We start from the raw sequence: 26,370 nt of genomic DNA on the forward strand, positions 1-26,370 counted from the left end.
GAAGGCTCAGAGCAATCTGGTCTAGTGAAGGTGTTCCTGCTCATGGAACCACATGGTCTGTGAAGGTCCTTTCCAAGCCAAACCACTCTGTGAGCCCATGACACACCCAATGCCACAGCCTGTCCCCTGTTCACAGCCATAAGTCTGCTCCCTGATTTGGGGGGCAAAAGCAGTGCCCACATTCCCAACAGGAGCCCTGGTTCTGGCCACTGCAGGCAGGGGCAGAGGTGCAAGCAGCTTGTGACATGTCCCCCCTGCTCTCTCCCCTTCTTTCAGTTCAGCAAAACTTTCTACTCCTTGTGCTTCCACAGTTGCCTGGTTTCACATTTTCCCTAAGAAAAAGAGCCTCTCTGGCTTTGTGCCTGCTCTGGTCCTGACACAGCACTGCTCCATCTCCATTTCCCCTGCTGTCCTCTGCTTGCCCTCCCCTCCCCACGTCTCCTGCAGGATCATCCCATGGAGCAAGGACACTCTCCTGAGGCAGGTGTGCCCAGGTCACCTGGAGCCACAACAATCCCACACACTCTGTCCTCCTGCCCTTCCACCTGGGCTCACTCTCCTCCTTTTTTGCTAATATACATAATTTTCTGGAAGAAGCAATTTATCACAGTACTTAGCTTAATGAGCCTTACTGTACATGTTCTGCCTGTAGTGATAATTTTGCATATTTCCTGAGAAATCTTGTTAATGGGGAGATACATGGCAAAACAAACATTTGTACAGCTTCCGAGCAGCTCACACACAAAGACACTCAGATTAAAACAGAGGGATGAGACTGAACCCTTTTGGCTCCCTCCTCTCAGACACCCAGTGCACAGCTGACCTATCTGGCTGCACTTCTTATCACTCTTATCACTCTCTGGTGCCCACACTGACACCAGGTCTCAGTGGGGCAAGAGGATTCCTGTGTTTAAGTTGGTTTCAGTGGGACCACTGAACCCCCATGCAGCAGACCTGAAGCTCCCCAACACATACCAAGGGATCCCAGGGTTCAGGGTCCCCCTGAGCTCTGTCTGTCCCTCAAACCCTGTCCATCACCCCACCAGGCCCCTCGCAGGCTGGGGACATGACACATCACCCAGAGCTGACCTAGAGTCTGGGCTTTGCCTGCAGCCATGTTTAAAGCACACAAAAAGGTTTTCTCAGTTTTTGGCTTGCCCTACCATGGTGTGCACCCACTGAGAACAGCATCCCTGTGGCACAGGGACACCCAGGACCCCTCAACTGCTGGGGAACACAATAATATCCCATACAGGAGTATGTAGGAACACAGGAATATCCCACACAGGAGCATGTAGGAACACAAGAACACAAGAACACTCCTTCTCACACCAGGAGCATGTAGGAACACAAGAACATCTCACACGGGAGCATGGAGGAGCAGACGAACATCTCACAGGAGCATGCAGGAGCACAAGAACATCCCACATGTAGGATCACAGGAATATCTCACACAGGAGCCTGTAAGAACACAGGAATATCTCACACAGGAGCATGAAGGAACACAAGAACACAAGAACACTCCTCCCCACACAGGAGCATGTAGGAACACAAGATCTCATACAGGAGCATGTAGGAACACAAGAACATCTCACACAGGAGCATGGAGGAACACAAGAACATTCAACAAAGGAGCATGTAGGAATATAGGAACATCTCACAGGAGCATGTAGGAACACAAGAACATCTCACACAGGAGCATGTAGGAACACAGGAACATCCCACACAGGGGCACGTAGGATCATAAGAACATCCCACACAGGGGCATGTAGGAACACAAGAACATCTCAACATCTCACACAGGAGCCTGTAGGAACACAAGGACGCCTCACACAGGAGCATGTAGGAACACAAGAACATCTCACACAGGAGCATGTAGGAGCACAAGAATATCCCACAGAGGAGCATGTAGGAACACAAGAACATCTCACAGGAGCATGGAGGAACACAAGAACATCTCAACATCTCACACAGAAGCATGTAGGAACACAAGAATATCCCACAGAGGAGCATGTAGGAACACAAGAATATCTCACACAGGAGTATGTAGGAAGACAAGAACACAAGAACACTTCTCCCCACACAGGAGCATGTAGGAACACAAGAACATCTCACACAGGAGCATGTAGAGCTCATCTACATCACTCTGGCACGTTCCTCCTTGCCCAGCAGAGCCCAGCAGTGAAGGTTCAGCAGCATCTCACCCCTCCTGCTCCAGGGCCCCACGGGAGCAGGCACAGCAGCTTCCCTGCTGCAGTGCTTGTGGGATCAGGACTGCTCTGAGTCACGATGTGTGACCTGCCAGGACAGCTCTGCTCCTCCCCACCCCCAAACCCCAGCATTTCAGTGATGCTAAAGCCCCTCAAGGCGAGGCAGAGCTGCGGACACAGCCACCGGCTGTCACCTGCCATGTGACAGCCCCACTCCCCAACGGCAGGGACACAGGACAGCTGAATTATTCACGTGTGACCCTTCTGGGTGAACAGAAGAGCCCGAAAGCACTTATGGCAACGAAGAGGGTTAAAAAGGGAAAGAAGATGGCATCTGAACAAGTGAATATATTCATCTGCAAGGTCTGTAGGGACTTCTGCAGCCGGGGGGTTCTGGAAAAGATGGAGACACACAAGACCTGACCTCTGCAAACAGCAACTGTGCTCCACTTCACATTTGTGCCCCCGGGAGAGAAAGCCTCAGTAGGAACAGGATGGAATTAAGAGGAAGGAATGGGGAGAGGTCGGGCTGTGAGTCCTGGGGCACTGCTGCAGATTTCACTGCCACAGGAGGGGACAGGGGGCACCCACAGAGCCCGACCTGGAGCCCACCTTGCTTCCTCTCCCCTTCTATTTTTAACTCCCATCTCCCACTACTCCCACTGGCAGGAGGCAGCGCTGGGAGCAGGGACTTGGCTGTCAGGAGTGGGGATTCAGCCAGCTGGGGAGGGCAGTGGCACGGCACAAACACACAAACATCACTGGAGAAATGCACCCAAAACCAGCTGTGGAGATGAATAACGGGCACAGGGGGAAAGTGCACCCCAAAAAATGGGTCCTGCCCATGGCTGGGGGTTGGAACTGGATGGTTCCTTCCAACCTAAACCACTTGTGATCCTATAACCCTGGCACATCTCCCTTGCTTCCTCCCACTGTCCAAACACCATTCATAATTATTTTACCATTTGGACCTGTGTCACCTCCTGGAAATCCCAATGCCTCACTCAAGCTGAGCTGTCAGCTCTATGGCACGATGGAGCACCACAGCACTCCCACAACCCTGCATACACACACCATCTCACCAGGGCTGCTTCTGGGGGTGTTGGGGAACGGGACCAGGCCCAGACCCACTCCAGGTGGGCAGGAAACACCAGTGACAGCCAGAGCTGTGACACCTGCACAGAGGCAGCTGTAAACAAAGCTCTGCTCAGCCTCATCCAAGGCATCCTGCACAGCCCATCCTCAGCAGAGCTCCTCCACAACAAGAGGAAATGTTTTATCTGTAAGTTAAATTTCCTATCCCTGGTCCAGAGCAGACCTGGGGGCACTACTCCCACAAGGGCACTGAATAAGCTCCAGCAAGTCTGATCCAAACCAGAGCTGAGGTTCAGAAAAGAGCTGGGATTAGCATTTTGAATATCAAGTACCATTTAAAAAATCCCATTAAGACATGGAGCTCCTGTTCTGTAGAGCAGTGACCGCCCCACATCCCCTCCTCTGCTCCAACAATGCCAGTTCTTTTTTTATTAATCCTTCCTTTTTATCATCCCTGGCAGATTTTAAGCACTGTATTAACATGGGAGGAACCAACCCAGGCTATTAATGAGGCAGCAGAGAGGATACAAGTTCAAACGCTCCTGACTCTGTGTCCACTGCAGCATCTCGCTCCTCCCTGGTGTGTGCCAGCACCAAGGGGGTAAATCCACGCTGCCTCACTCACTGCAGTCCTGCCAGGGGGCACACACTCATACTCGGGGCAACTGGATGCTCAAAAGCATTCCTCCATCCCCAGGAGTCCCCGGGAAGAATGCTGCACCCTCAGCATGAGGCTGATGAATAAGGAGCAGCAGCAGGAGTGAGGCAAAAACACTTTTTTTTTTTTTTTAAGACATATTTAAAGGAACAGAGAAATTTTAAAATACTCCATGGCATCACTTCTCAGCCAGCAACGGCTGCCAAAAGGGCATTCATGAGGCTTCTTTTTACTATTATTATTAAAAAGCCTGCTTTCCAATCCCATTTCACAGCCTGTGCTGGTGGTGGAGACAGAGCCCCGTGTTTGGGTGTTTTCCAGGCAGAGTTGGGGAGGCAGCTCTTGGGGGAGCCTCTTCCTCCCCCAGAATCCACAGCCACCCCTGGGCACATACAGTGAGCCCTGGGCATTCAGAGCTGCCCATCACCCCCTTAGCCCCTCGCTGGCATCTCCACAGCCCCATCCTCCGGGTGGTTTTCGGACCAAACCAAACTCCCAGCCAAGTGATGCTGGGGGCAGCTTTGATGCCCGACCAGACTGGGCACCACAGTGGTCCCCGCTGTCCCTCGCTCTATGGCAGAGTCCTCCCCATGGGACAGACCCCCCTGCAATCCCAGGCGGCTCTGCAGCGCCAACTGTGAAGTAATTTTAAAAAAATAATCCACAAAAAAAAAAAAAAAAAAAAGGAAAAACCATACAAACAAGAAAAAGCACTAGCGGGAGGAGGACCGGGGGTGGTACGGGGCGGGGGCTGGAGCAGCGCTCCGGGATTTCGGGCTCTGCCCCTCCGGCCACTGCCGCTGTGCCCAGGGCTCGGCCCCAGCGTGGGCAGCAGCACCGCGGCGGCCCCGAGGGTGCCGCAGGGGCCCGGGCATGGGCACCGGGGACACCGGGGGCACCGGGGCTCCTTCCACCGATGCTCCGTGCGCGCAGCCGCCGCCTCCCACCGCCCGCGCCCCGGGCTCGGGGGGCTCGGGGCCTCCGCGGGACACGGGGCCGGCCCCGGCCGCACACGGAGCCCCAGGCCTCCCCGACAGGCCGGGTCAGGGCGCTGGGGTCAGCGCGGTGCAGCGGCCGCAGGCGGCCCCCGGCCCCGCCGCAGCGGCTGCGCCGGAGGATGAGCACGCAAAACGGGAGGGAGCGGAGCGGGGCGGGCGCGGCACGGTCCCGGGGAGCACAGCACGGCACGGCACGGTCCCGGGGAGCACAGCACGGCACGGCCCTGCGGGCAGCCCCCGCCCGCACCGCTACAAACACACGTCCGTAGCCGCTCCTCCCAGCGGTGATGCCGCTCCGCCGCCGCGGCCCCGGCACCGCGCAGATCGCCGCTCGCAGCGCCCGAAGCCGGGCAGAACCGCAGCGGTGCGCGGCGTGCGGACGGCGCAGCCCGGAGAAGCCCCCCCCTCTAATCCCGACATCCCGGCCATGTCCGGGGGCTCATCCGCTGCTGCCAGCCCCCGCCCAACCCCCTCGCCGCGCCGCCGCTCAGGGCAGGGCGGCCCCTGCGCAGGGATGGGGGCCCGGCCGGCTTGGGGCGGTCCCCGATGGGGGCAGAGGGCTGCCCGCATCCCCCGCATCCCCCCGCTGCGCCCCGCACTCACAGCGCGCAGCTCCCCGGTCCGGTCCTTCATCCTTGCCCCGCTGCCGCTGGGAACGGGCAGAGCGCGGGGAGGGGCGGGCGCCGAGCATGCGTGCGGCGCTGCGGAGAGGGGCGGGGGGACACGGCGGGGACCCGGCCATGGCGGGGGGGACCGGCAGGGGACACTGGCACGGGGACACGCACATCTCGGGTCAGACTGAGGGGAGGCGGCACGCGGGGTCTCACATCGCGGGGAGGCCACCGGAGGAGGGGGTGGCACAGATGGGAAGGTCACGGCTGTGACAAGGGGATGTCACCGGGGGGAGGGAAATTGCGCCCGCGGGAAAATGAGGTGTCACAGCTGCGGGTCACACCCAGGGGACCTCAGACGAAGGGGTATCACATCTACGGGAAGGGGGTCTCGCTGGGAGGGGTCCACGCGAAAAGGTCGCAGCTGCGGGTCACACCCAAGGGACGTCACACTTAGGGAGGCCACAAGAGGCAGTCACATCTGGGGATAACATCGGGAGGGATCACACCTGGGGAGGTCATACCTGTGGGACATCACATCACATCACATCACATCACGGTGCTCTTAAGGGTGTGGAGGGATGCACAGCAGGGCAGCCCCAAGAGCCACCCCTGGGGTCCCCGGGGCGGTGGCAGTGGGGCTGGGGGTCCTGCAGAAGCGAGGTTTGGTGGCACCGACAGGACGGGCTGGCTCTGACCCCCAGCCTGGAGACAAGCAGGGCATGTTGGGGGATCCACCCTGAGGACCCCAAAACCAGGCCCACAGGGAGCAGAGAAGTGCCAGCAGGGCTCAGACAGGTGCTGCCAGTTTGCGGGATCTCCCACAGCCGGGGCCTGCAGGTTCCTGCACTTCCTGAAGCCATCTCATCCAGCCGCGGGTCGCGGTTCCCTCAGTCCGGCTGTGTCCAGCACCGCTGGGGTGCCCAGGGCTGGGGTACTGGGGTACCCTGGTGAAGAGGCTGGGGGTCTCCCTCGCGGGTGTTACAGCCAAACCCAACGCAGCTCACCCTGCATACAGCCCCACTCACCCTCACTGGCCCGCATACCGCACACACCACCCCACACAACACCCCACTCTCCGCGCACGGCTCCACTCACCCCGCTCACCCCTCACAGCCCCTGCTCACGGCGCACTGTCCCACATACCACGCACGGCCCCCCTTGCACAGTTCCACTCTACCCCATTGACCCCCCACTGCCCCGCACAGCCCCGCTCGCCCCACAGAACCCTGCTCCCCCCTCACAGCCCCGGTTTCCTCGCAGTGCCCCGTTTTTCCCGCACAGCCCCGGTTATCTCACTGCCCCTCTCTCCCCACAAAGGTGAACCCGGCCCGGGCTCCGAGCGCGCCTCTGGGGCGCGGCGCCCCCTGGCGGCTCCAGCCAGAACCTGCGGGGTCGGTCTCCGGCACCCCCGGCACCCCCGGTAGCCCCGTACCCCCGGTAACACCTGTAACACCGGTACCCCGGTTACTCCGGTAACCCCGGTAACCCCAGCAACCCCGGTACCCCCGGCACCTCTGGTACCCCCGGTAGCCCCGGCACCATTCCCGCTCCTCCGGGAGAGCTCATCCCCCCCCGGGACAGCAGCGCCGGATTACACCAGGGCCACCCCAATATTCCCATATTATCCCATGCATGTTCTTCCCTTAATTACCCGTATCCATCCCTTTACCACCTTTGCTTCTCTCTAAAACATCCCATAATAAACTCTGTGTCCTTGGGCTTTCCTGGAGAGCTGGGACCATCAGGATCAAGGCTTCCTGCAGGGGAAGGGCCCATTTGCCTCCCGGAGATTTGAAACTCCTGCTCCCAGCCATACACGTACTAGCATGAAAACCAGCTCTGTGCATGCCAAGAAGTGGAACAGGATTTTTTGGCCACCACCATCCAGGTGCCTTTAAAGAGCTCTGATGTCAAGGGACACCCGTGGGCGCCTCAGCTGGTAGTGCAGGAGCAGGATCCCATTGTGCCGAGGTCTCATTGGTGGGACTTTAGCACTGGGCACAGTTTAGGTGCTGGGCACAGCTCAGGTGTGCACAGCATTTCTCCTGTTGGTGTTGCACTTATTTACTGCAAGTTATGAGGGCAGGGGCTCGCCCCACCCCAGTGTGGAGGACACAGACCTTGTTGCTGCGAATCACTCCAGTGCCAGGGATGGTCTCACTCATGGAAGGATGTACAAAGCCACCATCATACTGCAAGGGAAAGACCTTGTCTGGTGTCAGAGCAGCCCTCCAGTGCCCACCATGATTGGTCTGCCAAGAGCCCTGGGCATGCAGGGGCTCATGGAGAGGGTTACACAGCTCCTCACTTGTGCTCCAGGCAACAGAGGCTTGCAAATCCAGGGAGCCAGAGGCACAGCTCACTGGAACAGTGCCTGTGCCTGCAGCACTCAGGGTATGGATGGACTTTCAGGTGTTAAGCAGCCCAAAATGCAGCACAGAAACCCAGACACATGAGGAATTACAGAGGTGTTTTGAGCAGAGGCTGCAGAGGATGGCTGGTGCAGCTGCAGCAGATCCAAGATCAATCCTGTCATTCTCAAGGACTTGCCTCTGTCAGGAGAGACAGAACCACAACCGCCAATGGAGGAGTTCAGACACACACAAGGGGGTGCAGAATAAATCCTCAACAGAAACACAGAGAAAAGCAAGTGCTGGGCTCAGGGTGAGGCTGACAGTGTGAACGTGATGGAAATCCAGAGTGCAGCCCTGAGCTGCAGCTTGGCTGTGAATCAGAAACCACCTGAAGCTGCTCATTCATTCATTTTCAGTCACTGCTGGCACTTCAGGGACACTATTCACTTTGGAGGGAAAAGACAGAGATCCTGGAAGAGCTGCTGGAAGTTATTTGTTGAGGATTAGGCTGGAAAGCTGCTCATGGAGGAACAGACCAGAGTCACAGAGCACATCAGTGCTGAGGGAGCCAGGGAGGTGTTCTCTGTGCCAAAAACACAGGCCAAGTCCTGTGGCTTAGGAGGATCTCAGAGGCAAGGAAGGAATGAGGTGGATGGGCCACTCCACACCACCTCCCTGCAAGGGAGACTCACCCCTCATCCTACTCAATGCCCACAGGGAGATGCCAGGGAGGGCAGGAACAGCACAGGGAAACGTCCATATAACCATAGCTGCAAGTAGATCCAGCTGGAGGTTCCCTCTCCCTGCTCGAGGGAAGCAGGTATGTCAGTGCCAATTGCTCAAATGCTTGTCTCCATGCCAACAGACATTAAAAGTTGCTTTTGGACAGCTAGCACAGGCTGCAATCCCATTTGTCCAAGGATGGGAAGATGCTGCATCAGGGTCTTTCCAGGGACAGGACTCCTGTCCCCACTCAGCGAACAGGGAGATGATGTTGGGAGGAAGGGGAGCCGTGCCATGACTTGGAGAAACTGAGGCAGGGCACTCAGAAAGGCATTGGATGGGGGTGGAAAATTGGCAAGAGCTGTATGCTGTGGCTGAAAAAGTCAAAATGGGACAGGATATGGTAAACAAAGGAAAAAGAGAGGTGACCAAGGAGAAGGAGAGGCAATTCAGCCTTTTGAACACATCTGTGGTGGAAAAAATCAGACATTATAAGGGCTCATTATTTCCAGCAGCAGCAGGAAAAGTGGACATTCCCTTCTCTACAGCTTGTCTCATCTCTCATTCCCAATCCCATGTCCAGAGCTGTAAGAGCATCATGGCATTCACAAAAACGTGAGCAGAGAGAAGAAGATTTCCCAGGGAGTGGCAGAGTGGGACAGGAATACCCCAGAGAAACAAGAACCACCTAAAAGGAATCACAGGCTCCCTCCACCTCCTCATGCCTCCAGCAGCAGCCTGACAACACGCTCAGGTGCAAGCTGCCACTGCCAGTGCCCTGCACAAGAAAATTTCCTACAGAGAAAAGAAAACATGTGATAGGGATGATCTGTATTCTCAGCCTTTATGTAAGGAACAAGTTGAAAAACATTTCTCAGGTTTTTCACAGATGAGCATCTGTCATCTGTTACACTGCCTGAAGAAATTCGTGCATTATACCTTGATAGTCAGCCTGACCTTTCTGGATTTCTAAGGTCACATTAAGCCATGGGAAACTCACCTTCCCCACCTTCCCAAAAGCTGATTCTCTCATTCTCAGATCTGGAAAGCTTGAAACAACCTGGAATCACACACCTCCAAGACAAGTTTCACTTTCGCGCATTGTAGAAATCCTGCCAACTGTTGTGAAAGTCAGATGATTTTTAGTACAAGAACTTGTGAATAAATTATAGAGAAGTCTGATTCTGTCAGTCCCTTCTGATATTCTGTGTTACTCTAGAAAATGATTTTGACAGATGAGAGAGAAAGGGAAGGATCTCCAGCCTGCACGGCACTAGGGTTCACTTAAAAACCTGCTCGAACCAAAGTAGTGAGGGATATTCAATCAAACCAAAGCAATCATTTCAGTGCAGGAACAGGGCACATGGACATTTATTTCTTGACTGATCCAATGAAGTGGGATTTCACTCAGGTCAGCTTTACTCTGCCGTGCATTGAAATATTGGCATTAACTGCAGAGAACGTGGGCTGCACCTTGGGAGAACAGTGAGCATTAATAAAACAGCAGCAGGGGGTGAGAGGCAAACCAGCCCAGAACTTCCCTTTGCTGCTGGAAGCCTTCCTCTGCTACTTCAACCCCATGGCTAAAATTAAAACATATTGATCCAACAATCAACCTCCAGTAGGGATTTAATAATGACCACTTAAACCCTGTGGTGCAAATAAAATACTCCTCCCCTCCCCACACACCAGCCAGGGGCAGGACAGATCTCTGTAGTACATGGTCCTGCTGCACCTCCACACATCCCAAACCCCCCATCTTGGTGCAAATTCCCACCACCCTTCTCAAACATCCCTCTTGATGTACACCCCAGGTCCTTCCCAAGCACCCCTCCTGGTGCACATTCCAGTGACCTCCCCAAAATCCCCTCGTGGTGCACATCCCAACAGCTTCTCCAACACTCCTCCTTGTGCACATCCCAGTGTCCTTCTCAAACACCCTCCTGGTGCACATCCCTACATCCCAGTGTCCTTCACAAAGGAATGATGCAACTTCTGGTGCACATCCCCAGTCCTGGGATAGGGCCAAGCTAATGCACCATTTGAGATTTCCTGGCAAGTCTCCAGTTTGGAGTTATCACAGCCCAAACCTTCCTCCACTGAGACCAAAACCCATTCCTGCAGTCTGACTTTGGTGGGAAGCTGTTCCAATCATGTGAATGACTCATCTCTAGGATTTTTTTTCAGTTATATTTACACTGGAATTTCTAATGGATGTTGATTTGCATCATCCAGGCTCTGTCAACTGCCCACATCCTTTTCCTCCACCAAGCTATCATTCCTGCCATTCCCTTTTGTTTGCACAGCTCATTTAATTTGACCCTGGAAGGCCCTGAGGGCCTCTGGGCTGAGTCCTGCCCCCAGGCAGCCCAAAGCACCGGTGAGGCTGCTGGATTCAGCCTTGGACAGATGCCCATTCAGCTGGAAGTTCAGCTGGCTCTCAAAAACCCATCCTAGCTCCAGTCTGCTCAAAGGAAGAAGCAGACAAAGCCCCAGAGAAACCAGCTATGCTGCTGCAACTGGTGTAGCCAGAGCTGGGGGGCTGCCAGCCATGCACAGACCCCCAAGTCTCACTGCTAGACCCACTGTGGGACCCCCAAGAATCTGCAGCAATTCCTGGCCTGTGCCTGCTGCAGGCTCCTCCTGCTCTCCCCTTTCAGTTCAGGGGTCCCCTGTCTCCTTAACTCGTGCCCACCCATCCCAAGCTCTTGTGCCCCCACAACAGTCCTTCCTCTCAATTCTCTTGTTGAGTTTCCCTGTATGGGCACCCCTCTGGTGAGAACTGTAGGGACACTTCCAGCAGTGACCTCCTCATGGCTCCAGGGAGGACACTGGTCTCCCCTCCTGCCTGTCCCCAGGGCCCATCTCCTCTTCAATCCTCCTGTGCACACCTGGGAAATGCACAACCCCACTCCAGTCATAGAATCATAGACCCATGGAACTGTTTGGGTTGGAAGAGATCCTAAAACTCACTTCATTCCAATCCCATGGGCAGGGACACCTTCCACTAGACCAGGTTGCTCCAAGTCCTGTCCAAGCTGTCCTTGAACACTTGCACGGATGGGGCAGCCACAGCTGCTCTGCCAAAGCCTCCCCACCCTCACAGGGAAGAGTTTCTTCCCAATATCTCACCTAACCTAGCCCTCTGTCAGTGGGAAGCCATTCCCCTTTGTCCTGTCATTCCAGGCCCTTGTAAATGGTTTCTCTCCATCTCCCTGTCAGCTCCACTCAGGAACTGGAAGGCCACAATTAGGTAACACCAATTAAACAAACACGGCTCTTCTCTTTTCCAGGCTGAACAACCCCAATTCTCACAGCCTCTCCTCATAGGAAAGGTGTTCCATCACTCTAATCAACTTGGTGATCTCCAGTTCCAGCTGTGCACCCTTCCTCTCCAAGCCAGATTCCTTGGCAGGCTCAGAGCACAAATGGCAGCTGTGACTAAAAGATCAGTGACATTTTCATATGTGTACATGTATATGGAAATTTGCTAGTTTAATTTTAAAAAGTGCAAATTCAAAGAGCCTTTGCTGAGGGGTCTCTTCAAACCAGCTTTTACCAGCACCATTTTATTCTGCCAGGCCAAGGAGGCTGCATGCATGACAGTCAAGAACTGCAGTCTCTTATTTTGGAAGAATTGCTTGCTTGGTTCTAGTGATTTTGAATTTTAAAATTTTCCTCGTGAGTTTCTCTATCCAGCATTCTAAGTAGCATAATAATATAATTATGTACATCTTAGTGCATCTCACACGCAGGACATTAAATCCTGCCATAATAACTGGGCAATGAGTCAGGAACCTGACCTAATCAGAAAATTCCACTCTAACAGGATCTGCCATTGGCATAATCTTGATTTAAAAGATTTTTTAACAAGTGTTTTGCTACTTCATTGATAAAAAAATTTATTCTCATAACCTTTTAACTCCATCTTGAGAAGCATTTCAGAGAAATGCAGTTCAGCTGTTGGTGGTAAGCACCACAAAAACACCCAGATGAGTGTGATAAACACACAAGGCCACAACATGAATAATAATTAAAATGAAGAGATAACAAATTCTACATACTCACTGAATGCTTTTCCTCCTGGGTCAGTCATCACAGACCATGACAAACACAGAGATCAGTTCTGCTGCTCCAGCACCATGTGGTACCTCCAGAGTGCTCACATCAGCACCAGGCACATCACCCAGCTCCAGGCCAAGGACACTGCTCTGCTGCACAGGCCAGCATCATCAAACACATCCTGGTAACCCCCTCCATCAAAATGAGGAGCAACAGGCAAGGAAGGTGAACAAAATTCCATTTATAATTGCAATTGCCAGACAGACTCAAGCTGCCAGACAGATCTAGGAATTACAGCAAAGGTCAAGGAAGAACAAACTCTGAGAGTTGCTGACTCTTTTTTTAAGTTTGTTTTCTCATTGAAGACTGGGACAACCTCAAAATGGCAAGAAGGGAGTGAGGAAAATAATGGAGCACCAGGGAATAAGGGGATGTTCCAATAACCACAAAGGGCTGCAACCATGAGTCTCATGTTCCCTGTGAAGGAGGAACGTGCAGAGCAAAAGAAGGATGGCCAATTCATACTTCATATCCTGCCTCTGAATCAGCATAAATTCACAGACATATTCAAACCTGCATGGTCTGAGCTTGAGATTTCTCTTCCCACCCTTTGTTTGGAACAGAAAACACATGGAAATGTGACTCGTGCACAAACCAGCACAGCACTGTCAGTCTGCAGGGAGCTATGTTCCTCTGAACTTGAGACAGAAATGAAAACAGGGGAAAGAAAAAGAGAAAATAACAGAAGAAACTGGCAAAGAGTGGGTAAACACAAGCTTTCCCAGGAAGCACCACAGTGTTCTGCAATCAGAGATGCAACAACGAACCACCAACAAATATCAACCTCAAATGAACAGCTTGAACAGTTCAAAGTTCAGCTGCTGTGCAAATGTTATCAACTGCTCTCACTGTCTGCAAACCTTACAACCCCCAAAGCTCCGTGGTGAACTAAGGGGAAGGTGTGTTTTCAATTGTGTTCCTGAACAAAGAAACTTCCTGCTCACCACTGCAGAGCCAGACCTTATGGGCACACAAGAAAATGTAGAATGTAATCCTTTTGTCCAGCTCTCCATCTGTCTTCCTTTGCTTTAATTTCATGTATTACATGTGGCAGAGAGCTCTCTCTCTAGGAATGAATCAGTCTTAAGGTGGAGGTGGATGGATGAATTTTACTATTGATTGTCCTGTACAAAACAGGTAACAACAATTATCAGCATTTCTCAAGAAGTCATCTATTAATTCCATTAATCTCAAAAAGCATCCGTGCCTTGGCCTTCAACATCACCCTCTTCTCTAAGAAGAAAACTAAATTTACAATTTTTCTCATTATTTCCTTTTCAATCCCTGAAAAGGTGTTACAGGGTTCAAAGGTTCCATGCCAGTATTTCAGAAGAAATGTGAAAAACTGGCTGTATGTTAGAGCCTGGTAACAAAGGGCCTTGAAAAACAGGGCTCCTTCCACAGATACCTGTGGAAATGCAGATTCTAGGTCTGGAGGTGTTACAAGCTCTCTCCCCCATCCAAGGAAAGCAACAAAGAAAGGGCTTCTGAAGCTTCCAGGCACCAGCACTGGGACTCCTGCTGAGGGGTGGGAGCTTGTGCTGGAGGGAGGATGCCAAGTGCTCCAAGCAGCAGCAGCAGAGGTGAGGCTCATGGCTCCAGTGGCTGGGGCAGAGCAGAGGCAGAAGTGCTGATGAGGTCCTGGGGAAGGCTCTCCCGCGCTTCCTGCATCCGGCGCCGTGCCCGCTGGAAAGCCTCTGCAACACAGAGGTGACAGCAGGCCAGAATGCATGAGACAGCCTCAGGGAAGGGGAGGGATGTGTCTTTTCAGTGAACATCATCTCTCCTGGTGCAGGATCCTACTTTCTATGAATACGTTACACTACCAAAGCACCTGTGCTGCTCCACCTGCTGCTCTCTGATTTCTGTCCACAATGGAATCAGAGAGAGCCTGTGCCTTAGTGCCACCAGCTCTGCCCAGTCCAGGCTGTGCCCTCACACAGTGGTTACCACTCCTGCCTGCTCAGAGCTGATGCCTCCTGAAGTTTCCAGCTCAGAGCAGAACATTTAACCTCTGTCATGGACTGTGAGAGCTCACAGGGAGGGGAATCACTCCCACAGTAATGGATTATCCTGAAATACCCTGCCCACTCTGTAAAAAGGGAGCCAAAGCACACCAAGACAGAATGACACTGAAGGCCCTACCCAAAACATTGTAGACAGAGCTCTGCTGGCTGAAGCCTCCCAGTCGGTCCAGGACACTCTGCATGCGCTGTCTCAGGGCACTGTTCTCCAGAAAGGCTCTGCACAGAAGCACACCAGCAGGTCAGGGCTCCCAAAACCAGCACAGGAGATGGAGCTGGTGGAGCTCACACTCCCTTTGCTGCACTCACCTGGACTGCTGCAGGCAACAGAGCCGGAAGGTGACACTCCCTGTGCTCTCTGTCCGGAAACCAAAGCGGCTCAAGCGCTTTCCCTGCAGGGATGGCACAGGTTAGAGCAACCCCACAGCGAAAACAAGCACGTTCCACCAGAGCACAAACTCCTGTGGGCACAGTACTCCCTTCCCTGCAAGGCTGGAAAGAAGGGCACATAGCTCCAGGCTGTGTTCAGGGCAGGACCTAAACACTTGCAAGCTGACAGTGCAGTGCTGGGGCAGGGTTTCAACAACCGCTTCAGGGCTTGTTCCCACACACAGCTGCCACTAACATCACCCTGCTCATTCACCAGCAGCCACCTCTGCAACTTACTCAAGAACATGAAGTTTCTACCTGCCTCACACCCATCACCTTCTTGCTTCAGGAAGCTGTTCCAGGCATAAAACAGCCCAAATTCCTCACAGAAACTCAGGAGCAGTCTACAGCTGGTACCAAATGCTGACCTGACAAACACTGTATAAGCAGGGCAAGCCAAGGCTTTGGCCCACGCTCCACTTCTCTAAGCTGCTCACCCCGCAGAAGGCACAGCTCTGCCTCAGTGTTCGCTCATTCCTCTGCTCAGGATTACAAGACTCGCAGAGGAGATATTTCTTTAGTGAGAGGCACAGGACCAGCAGCTCATCCTTGTTCAAATTTGGTCCAGGCTGACCATGGGACACCTGAACCCAAGAGCAAAATGCACCACGTCCTGGCAAGAGGCTACTCTGCAGCTGAGCCCACCTTGAAGGTTGATGGTATCCGGATGTAGGTTAAGTCCTCCAGCTCAGGAGATCCCCCAATGAAAAACCTCCTCATTTCAGCCACAGGTCCCAGACCCACAGGACGCCAGGTAGGGATGGTGAGCATGTGGACACCTGGCCCAGGACAAGAGGACAGCTTAGCTGCTGTAACCTGTGATTTATTCAGTCACAGAGGACAGCAAAGGCAGGTGGATACCTGCTGACCCAACCCAGAGCTGTCTAGAAATGGAAACACTGCACAGCATCAGAAATGTTCTAAAAGCATGTTCCCATTGAGTCAGCCCATTCTAGTCGCACAGCCAATGCTGGAAGTACCCTCTGCCCAACAGCCGCATCCCCCCACAACACACAGGGGTCACTCCCAGATCCCACATGGGACACAGAGGGTTACTGCCATTGTACAGGTGGATGCATAGCATCACCCCAGAGCTTTATCACACCAGATAAAGTATGGCAGTATCAAAGGATCAAGGGCAGCAGCTCCAGATGTGCCTCACATCCTTCCTTGCTGCACCCCAGACAGCTGACTGCTCCCTTCAGTACACCAAGTCCCTGGGACTGCCTGAATCACCTCCCAAGAGGAATCACCCAACTCATTCTCCCAGACAATTAACACAATGTCCCAAGGATGCTTTACCTGGACACGTTGGCAGCACCAAGGACCCATATCCTTCCACACGATACCTCTGCCAGAAGTCCAGGGATAGGACCTCAAAGTACAGAACAGGCCACTGAGGGAGACTGTCTGCAAGATGGGGAGGAAGTCACAGCTTTGCGAATGAGACTATCAGTCAGAAAAAGAATGCTAAATGCCCAACTCCACTAGTAGGAAGCCAAAGAATCAGAGAATCATTTAGCTTGGGAAAGACCTCCAAGATCATTGAGCCCAACCTGTGACCAATTCCCACCTTCTCACTCAGTATGGAATACTGAGTGCCACCTCCAGTCACTCCTTGGACACCTCCAGAGATGAGGACTCCATCACCTCCCTGGGCAACCTGACACCCATTATGGGAAGAAATCCCTCCTAGTGCCCAGCCTGAACTTCCCCTGGAGCAACCTGAGGTTTCCTCTTGTCCTGCTCCTTGCTGTCTGGGAGTAGAGCCCAATCCCCAGGTGGCTCTACCCTCCTGTCAGGGAATTGTAGAGAGTGAGAAGGTCCTCCTCGAGCCTCCTTTTCTTCAGGTTGAGTCTGCCCAGCTCCCTCAGCTATTCCTTGTGCTCCAGACCCTTCCCCCAGTTCTGCTCCCTCTCTGAACACACTCCAGCACCCTTCCACCACAGTCCTTTCTGTATTTCTTCTACAATGACTAACAAAGATTTATGGTTGATTAGTTTCCCCTGTAAAACCTGAACCCTCAGATTTGAGGCTGAAAACAGAATTATTGAAGATAAAAATTAGGGAAAATTCTTTAAGAGCAAGTCCAGACTGGGCTTTCAATTATCTTTGAGCAGTCAAGACAACCTTTTGTGAATGATCTGAAGCCAAACAGCAGAACCTGTTTATCTCTGACCTTTCCCACTGTTATTGGGGGAATATTACCTTGGATTCTCCAAATCTCTCCAAGCATTTCTTTTTTTCACAGTGAAACAAAATCATTTTGTTTCTTCTAGTCTGAAAATTCATTAGTGTTGGTTGAATACCCAGATCCAAAGTGTACATTGGATTCAAGTGGCAAGGCATGCCACAGTGCTGTCCCCAGCAATTGCATCCACAGAGCAATAGGATTGGTGAAGAAGCAGCAGGAACAGGCAGAAGCTCAGCTTAAAATAGAGTTGAAGTTTCAAAGTGACATGAACTATCTAGGGATTATACAGGTCACTGAGCACGTCTACAAATGTAAGACTCAGCACAGAGTTTTAGCTGTGTATAAAAAAGCTGCCTGGTTCTCCAGCTGCAGCATCCCAGGGCTCTGTGCAGGCACAGCAACACAGCCCTGCACTCCAGGTTTAAAGAGACAAGCCAAGATCCAAGCAGTTTTCCAACTGGATGAAGCTGCCTACAGCCTAGAAACAGGGCAACATCAATGAATCCATAAAAATGCTAATGGATTCCTGGGCAAACACAGGATGTGTCCAGGGGCTGCGTGGTGACAGGGTGAACTTGTGTTGAACCAGAAACATTTCCCTCTATCCTTTCATCTCCAACAGGACAGACAGCATGACAGCTACAGTGGGACCAAAGGATTTCAGAGTAACAGGAAAACACACCTTCATCTTCTTGGGTGTAAAACATCTCCACAGTGAAGGGGTAGCAGAAGTATGCCACATTATCCTAAAAAAAGAACAGGGCAGAGATCAGATTCCTGGAGAATTCATCACCAGCACTGCAGAGGGCATAGAGAGCTGGGAGAAAGGAATTAATGGTAGAAAGCAGGTGATGCAGCCCAAAAAGATCAATTACATCCCACTAACATGGGATGGACCTGCATACACTCCCTAGTGCCACGCTGATGGGATAGGATGTTGAAAATAATGGAAAAGAGGAGTGACACACCTCAAAGGCAAACTCAGTCAATTGCATAACTACAGGGCAGCCTCAAACTTTACAGGAGCCAAGCCAAGCAGAGTAACTCAAACAATGGTATTACTAAAATGTTGTATGATAACTATTTTTGTAATATGAAAACATATAAAATACATTAAAAAGCTGATAAAATTCAAAATCAATGTAGAGTCTCTGCACATTCCTGCCCCAGGCAAGATGGAACAGTGCTTGGTTAACTCAGAGCATTGGAGAACATAAAAATCAAAGCTCCAAGGGCAATCAGACAGCAAGAATGAATAAAAAAGTGAGATTCCAGAAAATGCTTGGGAGTAGTTTTATTTGATTCAGTTTTATTTGGAGACAATTATTTGGACCCTTGAAAAAATGACAAGCACAATTAGAATAAAGAGAATCCCAAACATGCTCCGGTTTTGAAAGAAGCCCCCAACTCAGAACATTTGCTGAATATATCTGTAGTTTGTTACACATGTTCCACTCCAGAGACTGCCTGTTCAAATTGCTCTGCAGGTCTGAAAGTGTCCTTACCCAGCCCACTGCCTTGGTGGCACAGGTCTGTGTCACTCCTGAGAGCTGCTGGAACGGGGAGCTTGACCACTCTGCAGAGGACAGGAGAAGATGAAGGCTTGGGGTGAGGCCAAACTCACAAACCAGAGCAGCTCAAAGGAGAATGTGATGACTGATGACTGGGGTAAAAAGTAAAGTCACCCACCCTGACATTCACAGAATCACAGAATCAATAAGGTTGGAAAAGCCCTCCAATATCATCAAATCCAACCTGTAACTGATCCCCACCTTGTCTACCATTGAGTGTCACCTCCAGGCATTCTTTGGGTACCTCCAGGGATGGGAACTCCACCACTGCCCTGGGCAGCTCCTTCCAATGCCTGACCACCCTTTCCATAGAGAAATTCTTCCTCATGTCCAACCTGAACCTCCCCTGGTGCAACTTGAAGCTGTTTCCTCTTGTCCTGTTACTTGTCTGGGAGCAGAGCCTGACCCCACCTGGCTCCACCCTGCTCTCAGGGTGTTGTAGAGTGAGAAGGTCCCCCTGAGCCTCCCCTTCCCCAGGCTGAGCCCTCCCAGCTCTCTCAGCTGCTCCTCAAATGACTTTTCCCTGTCCTGTTGCAGGCACTGCTCTTTAGAACACCCTGAACTGTCCATGAAAAGCACCAACTCAGGTCAAGAGAAAAGCAGAGCCTTATCTAAATGTACTGAGCAGCAGAAGTGGTATCTTGACAGATATACCCAGAGAGGGGAGGCAGAGCCATAGCTTTAGGAGAATTAAACATGCAGCAGGATATGCATGTATGTGCTGGGAGCCTTATTTATCCATCAAAATTTAATATGTTAATATCAGCACAAAGCATGATGGCAAGCACTGAAATCAGACAAGGTCACTGGGGTGGGGAGCACAGGAAGGCTGTTCTCTGCAAGATAAGGAATGAAGTTTGGACAGACTGGTCACCACGACCTCTGTGTACCAGCCTGAGCTGAGTTCTGCCATTTTAGCTCTGAAAGCCTCTGACTAGATCCCAGCCTCAACATTAATTTTTGCTGACTCCCAGCAGAGCTGGTCTGCTGGACCAGCCAAAGCCTGTTTCACCTCTCCAGCTGCTGTGATGTGGCTGGGAATGTGAATACTCACGGTCAGGCAGCTCCAGGAAGAAATGCACATAAAGGTTGTCATACTCATAGCCTTGAGCTGAAACTGAGGAGAGAGAATGAACTTCAGCTGTTTGATTCCATACAAATTCTTCCAGCATTCACTGTAGGTTTTTGGGAGAGCCACCACCAATAACCTCAAGGAAAATCAGTTACTGCTGGAAGCTGGGAAAAGCCTTCAAAGTAACAGGAGATAGCCCACAGAGAAGATTCCTCCTCCAGACTAGCCCTGTCTCTGTTTTACTAACCAGATGAGGGAGTTCACACATTTAATTGGTTTCTTTGGGAAATTAATAGATATTATAGCAATCTGCTCTCCTTTTTTAAGATCTATGCCTTCTTAGAACAGCTACAGCATTTGTAACCTCCAACCTGTAAATGCCTCTCAAGGGATTAGTCTGCAGGAAACAGGGAGGAGAAGGAGGAAGTAAAGGATTCTAGGGCCTCTTGAATCAAGGGATTCAAAAATCCTTGGATCATACCCTCAGCCATCCTAGCACACCCACACTGGCTCTGTTTAGAATAAGGACTCACCTATTTCTCCATTCACAAAAAGTCTCAGAGTACCAGGAAGAGGCTGGAAAAATTAGCAGATAAACAAGATAAAGAGCTCACCAACCATTGGTGCAACCTCAACAATTCCTTCCCAAAAGCATCTCACACAGGTATTTCATGGGTTTTTGGACATGAATGATTTACTGTTCTGGCCAGGGAGGAGGCATGATTTGTCCTATCCCTTCCAGAAGTGAACAGTCCCTCTGGAAAGAGGCTCTAAAGAGACCAAACCCCCCAAAGCCCAGCCTGCAGGAGTTTACTGTTCTGTAAACAGGTCTCTTACAGATGTCAAGATTGATAAAACACACAGTGAGAAGTCACTTGCAGAAATCACAGTCCTGGTTCTGTCATGTTCCTGCATTTGACCAAGGTGAGGGAGCAGGGGGAAGCACTGAGACACTCTATCAAAGTACTGGAAAGCACAACTTTCACTGTTTTGTATTGTATTTCACTGATTTGTATTCACTGTATTGGCAAACAGCATTTGAGCAAAACAAAAGATTGCAGTTTGGATAATTCAGTGAGAATGGAAAGTGCATGAGTGTGAGAGGGGCTGTTTATTTGCACAAAGTGGCACATAGAGCTGTTTGACACTGAAGAAGTTAACAGCAATCACTGTCCCTGAAGACATAAACCCTCCTTCCTTCTCAAAAGTACTAGAATCACAGCCTTGAGGCGCTGCACACAGCCTCACAGAGACAGCAGTGTTCAGCAGGCCCTGAACGGGCAGGATGGATCTCTGCAGACCCCAAATCCACTGCCACTTGTCCCTTCTGACTCAATTTCCTGCTTGAAGCCACAAGGTAAAACCTGCCCACGCCCCTCCAGAGTAAAACAGTCTTTGGAGACTGTGCTGCAAGTGCAAACTGTGTGAGCCAGGTCAGCAGACCCCAAAGACAACAGAGCCCCAGTCCCTGGCAGTGCCTCTGGAACTCACCATTTCAAAGTCTGAGCCCACGAGCCCATTGAGGTAATCCCTGTGCCGCCCGTACAGCTGGAAACACACACACAACAACAACAACAACAACAAAAAGAGTGGCATTTTGACTATATCTGCTGCTATCTACTGCAAAACTTAAACTGTATATAATTTAAATTCAAGTCATTACCAGGCTTAGCATATGTGGGGTTGTTACAACAAATATGGAGAATATAATTATCTAATAGAACACAGATGCATAACTGCTAACACTGCACAGAACTTCAGCTTTGGTTCTCCAAGGCGAGTTTTAAGGGAAAAGAAGCTCTGAAGAATCAGATCTTAAATGATATCTGAAAACCACAGGTACAGACTATTTCAAGGAAATGGTCAGGCAGAGATCAGTGTAGTGAAATCATGACTTCCTTGGTGACCACAAAACCAGTAAAGAAATGCACAAATAAAAATCAAAACCAAAAAGTACTTTCATAAACTGTCAAGAGACAAAAAGGCAATTCAGAAAAATCAAGATGTGAAATGAGATCCCAATATCCTGGGACATTACAGATAACAAGGCATCATTTAATAAATATACAGGCAGCAAGAGGAAGATTAAGGAAAGGGTTTGCCCACTGCTCAAAAGGGAAGGGAAAACACTGGCAGGTGACACTAGGAAGGCATGGAGTTGGGTGGGTTCTTGCATCAGCTCTCACCCCTAAAGCAGTGCAGCCGGAGGCAGGGCAACTACAGACAAGGCCTCTTTAAGGAATAAGGGATGAAGCAGAGAGTATTTGCTGTAGTTCTCAGATCCCTGAGCATGACGAGGCTCAGGGCAGTGACATTTTGTCCCTTCAGGTGTGCAGAGCACCAGTTACATCTCCATGATGATCTGAGCTGCCTCTGTTTCTCAGAACTAGTGAATATGCTCTGTGGCCAGTACTTACTTCTCTGAACACACGTTGCTCACGCTCCTCCTCCTCTGGCTGCACCTGGGCAGACGCATTCTCAATGCTGTATTCCCACACCTCTCGCTTCTCTCCATCCAGCTCGATCCTGCACAGCCCCAAAACACATGGGAAAAACTCCCCCATTATGCACAGAATAGGCACAGGTACCAATGGGGCCCTCCTGACCCAATGTCCCCTCTACCCAGCCTGTGCAGTGAGACAAGGGCACTCACAGCCCTCTCCTCACTCCCAGGTATCTGCCAGCATCATTCCCTCAAAATAGAAGACTTGCTTGCATCCACCACATGCATAACGTAATTTTACAAGGGATGTAGTGATAGAACAAGGGGGAATGGCTTCAAACTGACAGAGGGCAGGGTTAGATGGGTATTAGGAAGAAATTCTTCCCTCTGAGGGTGGGCAGGCCCTGGCACAGGTTGCCCAGAGCAGCTGTGGCTGCCCCATCCCTGCAAGTGCCCAAGGCCAGGTTGGACAGGGCTTGGAGCAGCCTGGTTTAGTGTCCCTGCCCATGGCAGGGGGTGGAACAAGATGGGCTTTAAGGTCCCATCCAACCCAAACCATTCCATGATTCCATGATAACCTGCATCCCTAGAGACCTGCCCCAAAGCCCCGCATAGCACACACACAGTGACACTGAGCATAAGCACACAATAATATTTCCCTAGAAATCTCTGAAATAAATATTTCTCAATTTAAGTGCTGATCCCCTGCCCAAAGGGTGGGCAGGAAAACAGCCATTTCAGCCCCCAGTCCCAGGAGAGGTCCCAGCTCTGTTCCACTCACCGGTAGGGTCCTTTGGTGCCAGTGAAGTCAGGCTTCACTGTGATCACCCCGTTGCCATCCACCTTGATTGTGCAAAGCACATTTTCGTACTCCCTCTGACCAAGCCTGAAGGAGGACACCAGGAAAACACAGTCTGAACAGAGAACACGGACACTCTCTTGCTCTGGAACACCAGATCTGGTAAAGGAACTTGGGGGTACAGAAGGGAACACATACACACTTTCCTACACTGGTTTAGAAACCTTTTGGATGCACACACTCAGCTACCTCCCAACTGAAGAAAGAGGCAGAAATAAATTGCAGCCCACATTACTGAGCTCTTGGAATTCTCCCCCCTTAACTAATGAAAGAAACAGGAGTTTTGAGTAAGGAGGAAAGATGGATTTTTTTCTTTTGGAAAATTATGATCACTTCAGGATTTTACTTACTTCCCATAAGGTCCCAAGTCCCCCATGATGTACATGGTCTGGACCGGTGTGTTAATTACATGATTGTTCTTTATAAATTCTTCTGAAGGTTCCCAGGTGATGATTTTTGACTTCAGAGAACTTGCTTCTCTGTCAACAAGAGAACAGCACCAGTCACAGCTCACCTCAAACCCACCATGATGAGGAGTCACAGAGCTGGATTACATGTGTGATACAGCACAAGCCACCAGCTCCCACAGACCAGGCACAATGCAACCTGCATGAACAAGCTCCAAGACCGAGTTTGAACTCACACAGGCCTACGGTCCTGCCTTCTCCTCCTCACATTGGCCATCCTCTCGACCAGATACGATGGCTCTTCATGATCCGAGTCTGTTACCTTCTGGCAGAGCTGGAAGAACAGACAGGAACTAGCTTAACTGGACATCTTTCCCAAACACAGCTCTCTTCTTAGAGGAGGGAACAGATATGCACACAACCATGTGCAAGGACAACTTGCTAAATGACTGCAGAATTCCTTCATTGTTCTGGTGACAAAATACAGCTCACTCCACCCAGCAGGACTCCTACAGAGCAGTGTTCCTACAGAGCCAAGTCCCTCTGACATCCCACCCCAGGTCTCAGGCACCAGGGGAAATTGCTTTGCAGCACTGTGCTCTCCAGCACTCGGGGTATCTGCCCAGCTGAGAACCCAGAAATGTTCCCTCTGCAGTAGGACTGGAAGTTGTGACAGACACAGAGTAACTAAGAGCTGGTACCTCCTCTAGGTTGGTGAATCGGTCGTGGTCGGTGTAGGTGAAGATGCGACAGTTCTTCCGACCTCCAGCCTTCTCCAGTTTCCGGATCTCCTCATGGTACTGCCAGTCCAGGGGAGTCTGGCAGGCCGACTCATTCAGGTACAGATCCACCTCAAACTGACAGCACCACAAGTAAAGCACAAACAGCTCCTTTCACCAGCTTTGGAAAAGCCACAAATATTTTTCAGCTTTTTTCCAAAGCCACACCAGAGACAAGACTCTTTGGGAATCTCAGAAAATAAACCAAGCTCCAGAGCAGCTCCAACACTGCTCAGGCATGTGGCAGCCAGCAGCCCCACTGATGCCCACCTGGAAAGCCTTGGGCACAGTAGCTTGCCCTGAAACAAGGAACCCCACAGTGAGGTGCACAAAAGGGGGTGTCAGGAAGCTCCCCCAAGCCTGCCCAGTTCTGGACAGGACAGGAGACACATGGAGCTCCTGGAGCAGGTTCAGGAGAGGGTGACAAAGTTCATCAAGGAACACCTTTCTTACGATGAAAAGCGGAGGGAGCTGGGGCTGTTCAGCCTCGAGAAGAGACATTGAGAGGGTACCTCATCCCTGTCTGTCAGTGTCTGAAAGGAGGGGTCAGAGCATGGACGAGGCTCTGCTACTTGGAGACCAGTAACAGGACAAATGGAACGGGCAGGAACTGATGAAAGTTCCACCTGAACACAAGGAAGAACTTCCCTGTGCGGTTACCAAGCTCTGACCAGGCTGCCCAGAGAGGGCGTGGAGTCTCCCTCACTAGGGACGTATTTCAAAGCCACAGCTCAGGACACAAGCCTGAGCAGCGGGCTGCGGGGTCCCTGCCTGAGCAGGGGAGTCGGAATGGATATCCCTGTGATTCCCTCCGATCTGACCCATTCCGCGAAGTCCCTTCCGCCCCCCTCTCCGTGCACCCACCTGGCTGAAGAGCTTCTCCTGCCACCCCACCTCGACCTCCTCCTCCTCGTCCTCCGGGGGCCGCTGGGCGCCTGCGCGAGAGGCCGCGGTCACCCGCAGCGGCACCGCTCCCGCATCGGCGGCGCGGTCGGCCCGGCCCGGCCGCTCGGGGCCGGCGAGCGGCGGCACCCGCGGCAGGAGAGGCCCGGCCGGCGCGACCCGCTGGATTCGCACCCTGCGGAGAAGGAGCGGAGCGTCAGGGCTGTGCGGGCCGGCGGAGCCGGGCTAGGGCCGGGCAGGCGCTCACCGTAGGCGCAGATTGCGGACGGGATCCCGGGAGCGGTACACGGCGGGGTCCCGGGAGCGGCACACGGCGCTACCCCCGCTCCGCGCCGCGCCCGCCATGGCCGCGCTCCGGGGAAACCGGCGAACACGGGCGGGCAGCGCCCCCGCGCGGCCGGAGCCTCCCGCACAGCCGGGCCCACTCCGCGCACGGAGCCCGCAAAGCTCCGCCTGAGATCCTCTGTGTGAGGGAAGGTCGTACACACCTCTCCGTGTGAGGGGGGGTCCCACACACCCCTCCGGGTGAGGGGTGGTCCCACACATCGCTCTGGGTAATGGAGGGTCCCACACACCCTTCTGTGTGAGGGAGGGTCCCACACATCACTCTGTGTGAGGGAGGGTCCCACACACCACTCTGGGTAATGGAGGGTCCCACACATCACTTTGTGTGATGGAGGGTCCCACACACCACAGTGTATGAGAGGTGGTCCCACACATCACTTTGGGTACACCTTTTGTTGGGAGGGTCCCACACACCTCTCCATGTGAGGAGTTATCCCACACATCACTTTGGGTAGAGGTCCCACACACCCTTCCGTGTGAGGGCTCCCGAGGCCCCTGGGGGATTCCCCACAGCCTCTGTTTGAGGGTCCTCATGACCCCCATAGGGAGGTCTCCATGTCCTTGTGTGTG

General features: G+C 52.1%; 2 protein-coding genes across 3 annotated transcripts in view; both read right to left on the reverse strand.

Annotated features, from left to right (window-relative positions):
* Positions 1 to 5,634, reverse strand: part of STX1A (syntaxin 1A) — a 69,334-nt gene extending 63,700 nt beyond the window's left edge. For both annotated transcript variants that reach the window (XR_004061278.1, XM_030962674.1), the window contains exon 1: positions 5,565 to 5,634. Coding sequence is in view for 1 of the 2 variants with exons in the window: in XM_030962674.1 (XP_030818534.1) it covers positions 5,565 to 5,594 (30 nt within the window). In the remaining variant the exon portion in view is untranslated. The remainder of the gene's footprint in view (positions 1 to 5,564) is intronic.
* Positions 5,635 to 13,007: 7,373 nt separating this feature from the next.
* Positions 13,008 to 25,830, reverse strand: MKS1 (MKS transition zone complex subunit 1). The gene is made up of 17 exons (XM_030962898.1): positions 25,703 to 25,830; positions 25,417 to 25,630; positions 24,475 to 24,630; positions 24,010 to 24,107; positions 23,717 to 23,845; positions 23,289 to 23,393; positions 22,482 to 22,590; positions 21,556 to 21,612; positions 20,598 to 20,640; positions 20,047 to 20,109; positions 18,927 to 18,997; positions 18,104 to 18,167; positions 16,530 to 16,637; positions 15,873 to 16,006; positions 15,108 to 15,190; positions 14,920 to 15,017; positions 13,008 to 14,471 (listed from the first exon to the last, which is right to left on the reverse strand). The coding sequence occupies exons 1-17, from the start codon at positions 25,798 to 25,800 to the stop codon at positions 14,365 to 14,367; spliced, it is 1,737 nt and encodes a 578-aa protein (XP_030818758.1). The 5' UTR covers positions 25,801 to 25,830; the 3' UTR covers positions 13,008 to 14,364.
* Between the last annotated feature and the right edge of the window lie 540 nt (positions 25,831 to 26,370).

The sequence above is a fragment of the Camarhynchus parvulus genome, chromosome 19 (assembly GCF_901933205.1).
Source record: "Camarhynchus parvulus chromosome 19, STF_HiC, whole genome shotgun sequence".
Lineage (NCBI taxonomy): Eukaryota > Metazoa > Chordata > Aves > Passeriformes > Thraupidae > Camarhynchus > Camarhynchus parvulus.

Coding starts and splice junctions, on each gene's coding strand:
- MKS1 (XM_030962898.1), bottom strand. CDS start 25,800: ATGGCGGGCGCGGCGCGGAGCGGGGGTAGCGCCGTGTGCCGCTCCCGG. Junction 24,631..25,416: donor AGGAGAAGCTCTTCAGCCAG/GTGGGTGCACGG, acceptor TGGTGCTGTCAG/TTTGAGGTGGATCTGTACCT. Junction 18,998..20,046: donor CTTCCTGGAGCTGCCTGACC/GTGAGTATTCAC, acceptor TGTCCTCTGCAG/AGTGGTCAAGCTCCCCGTTC.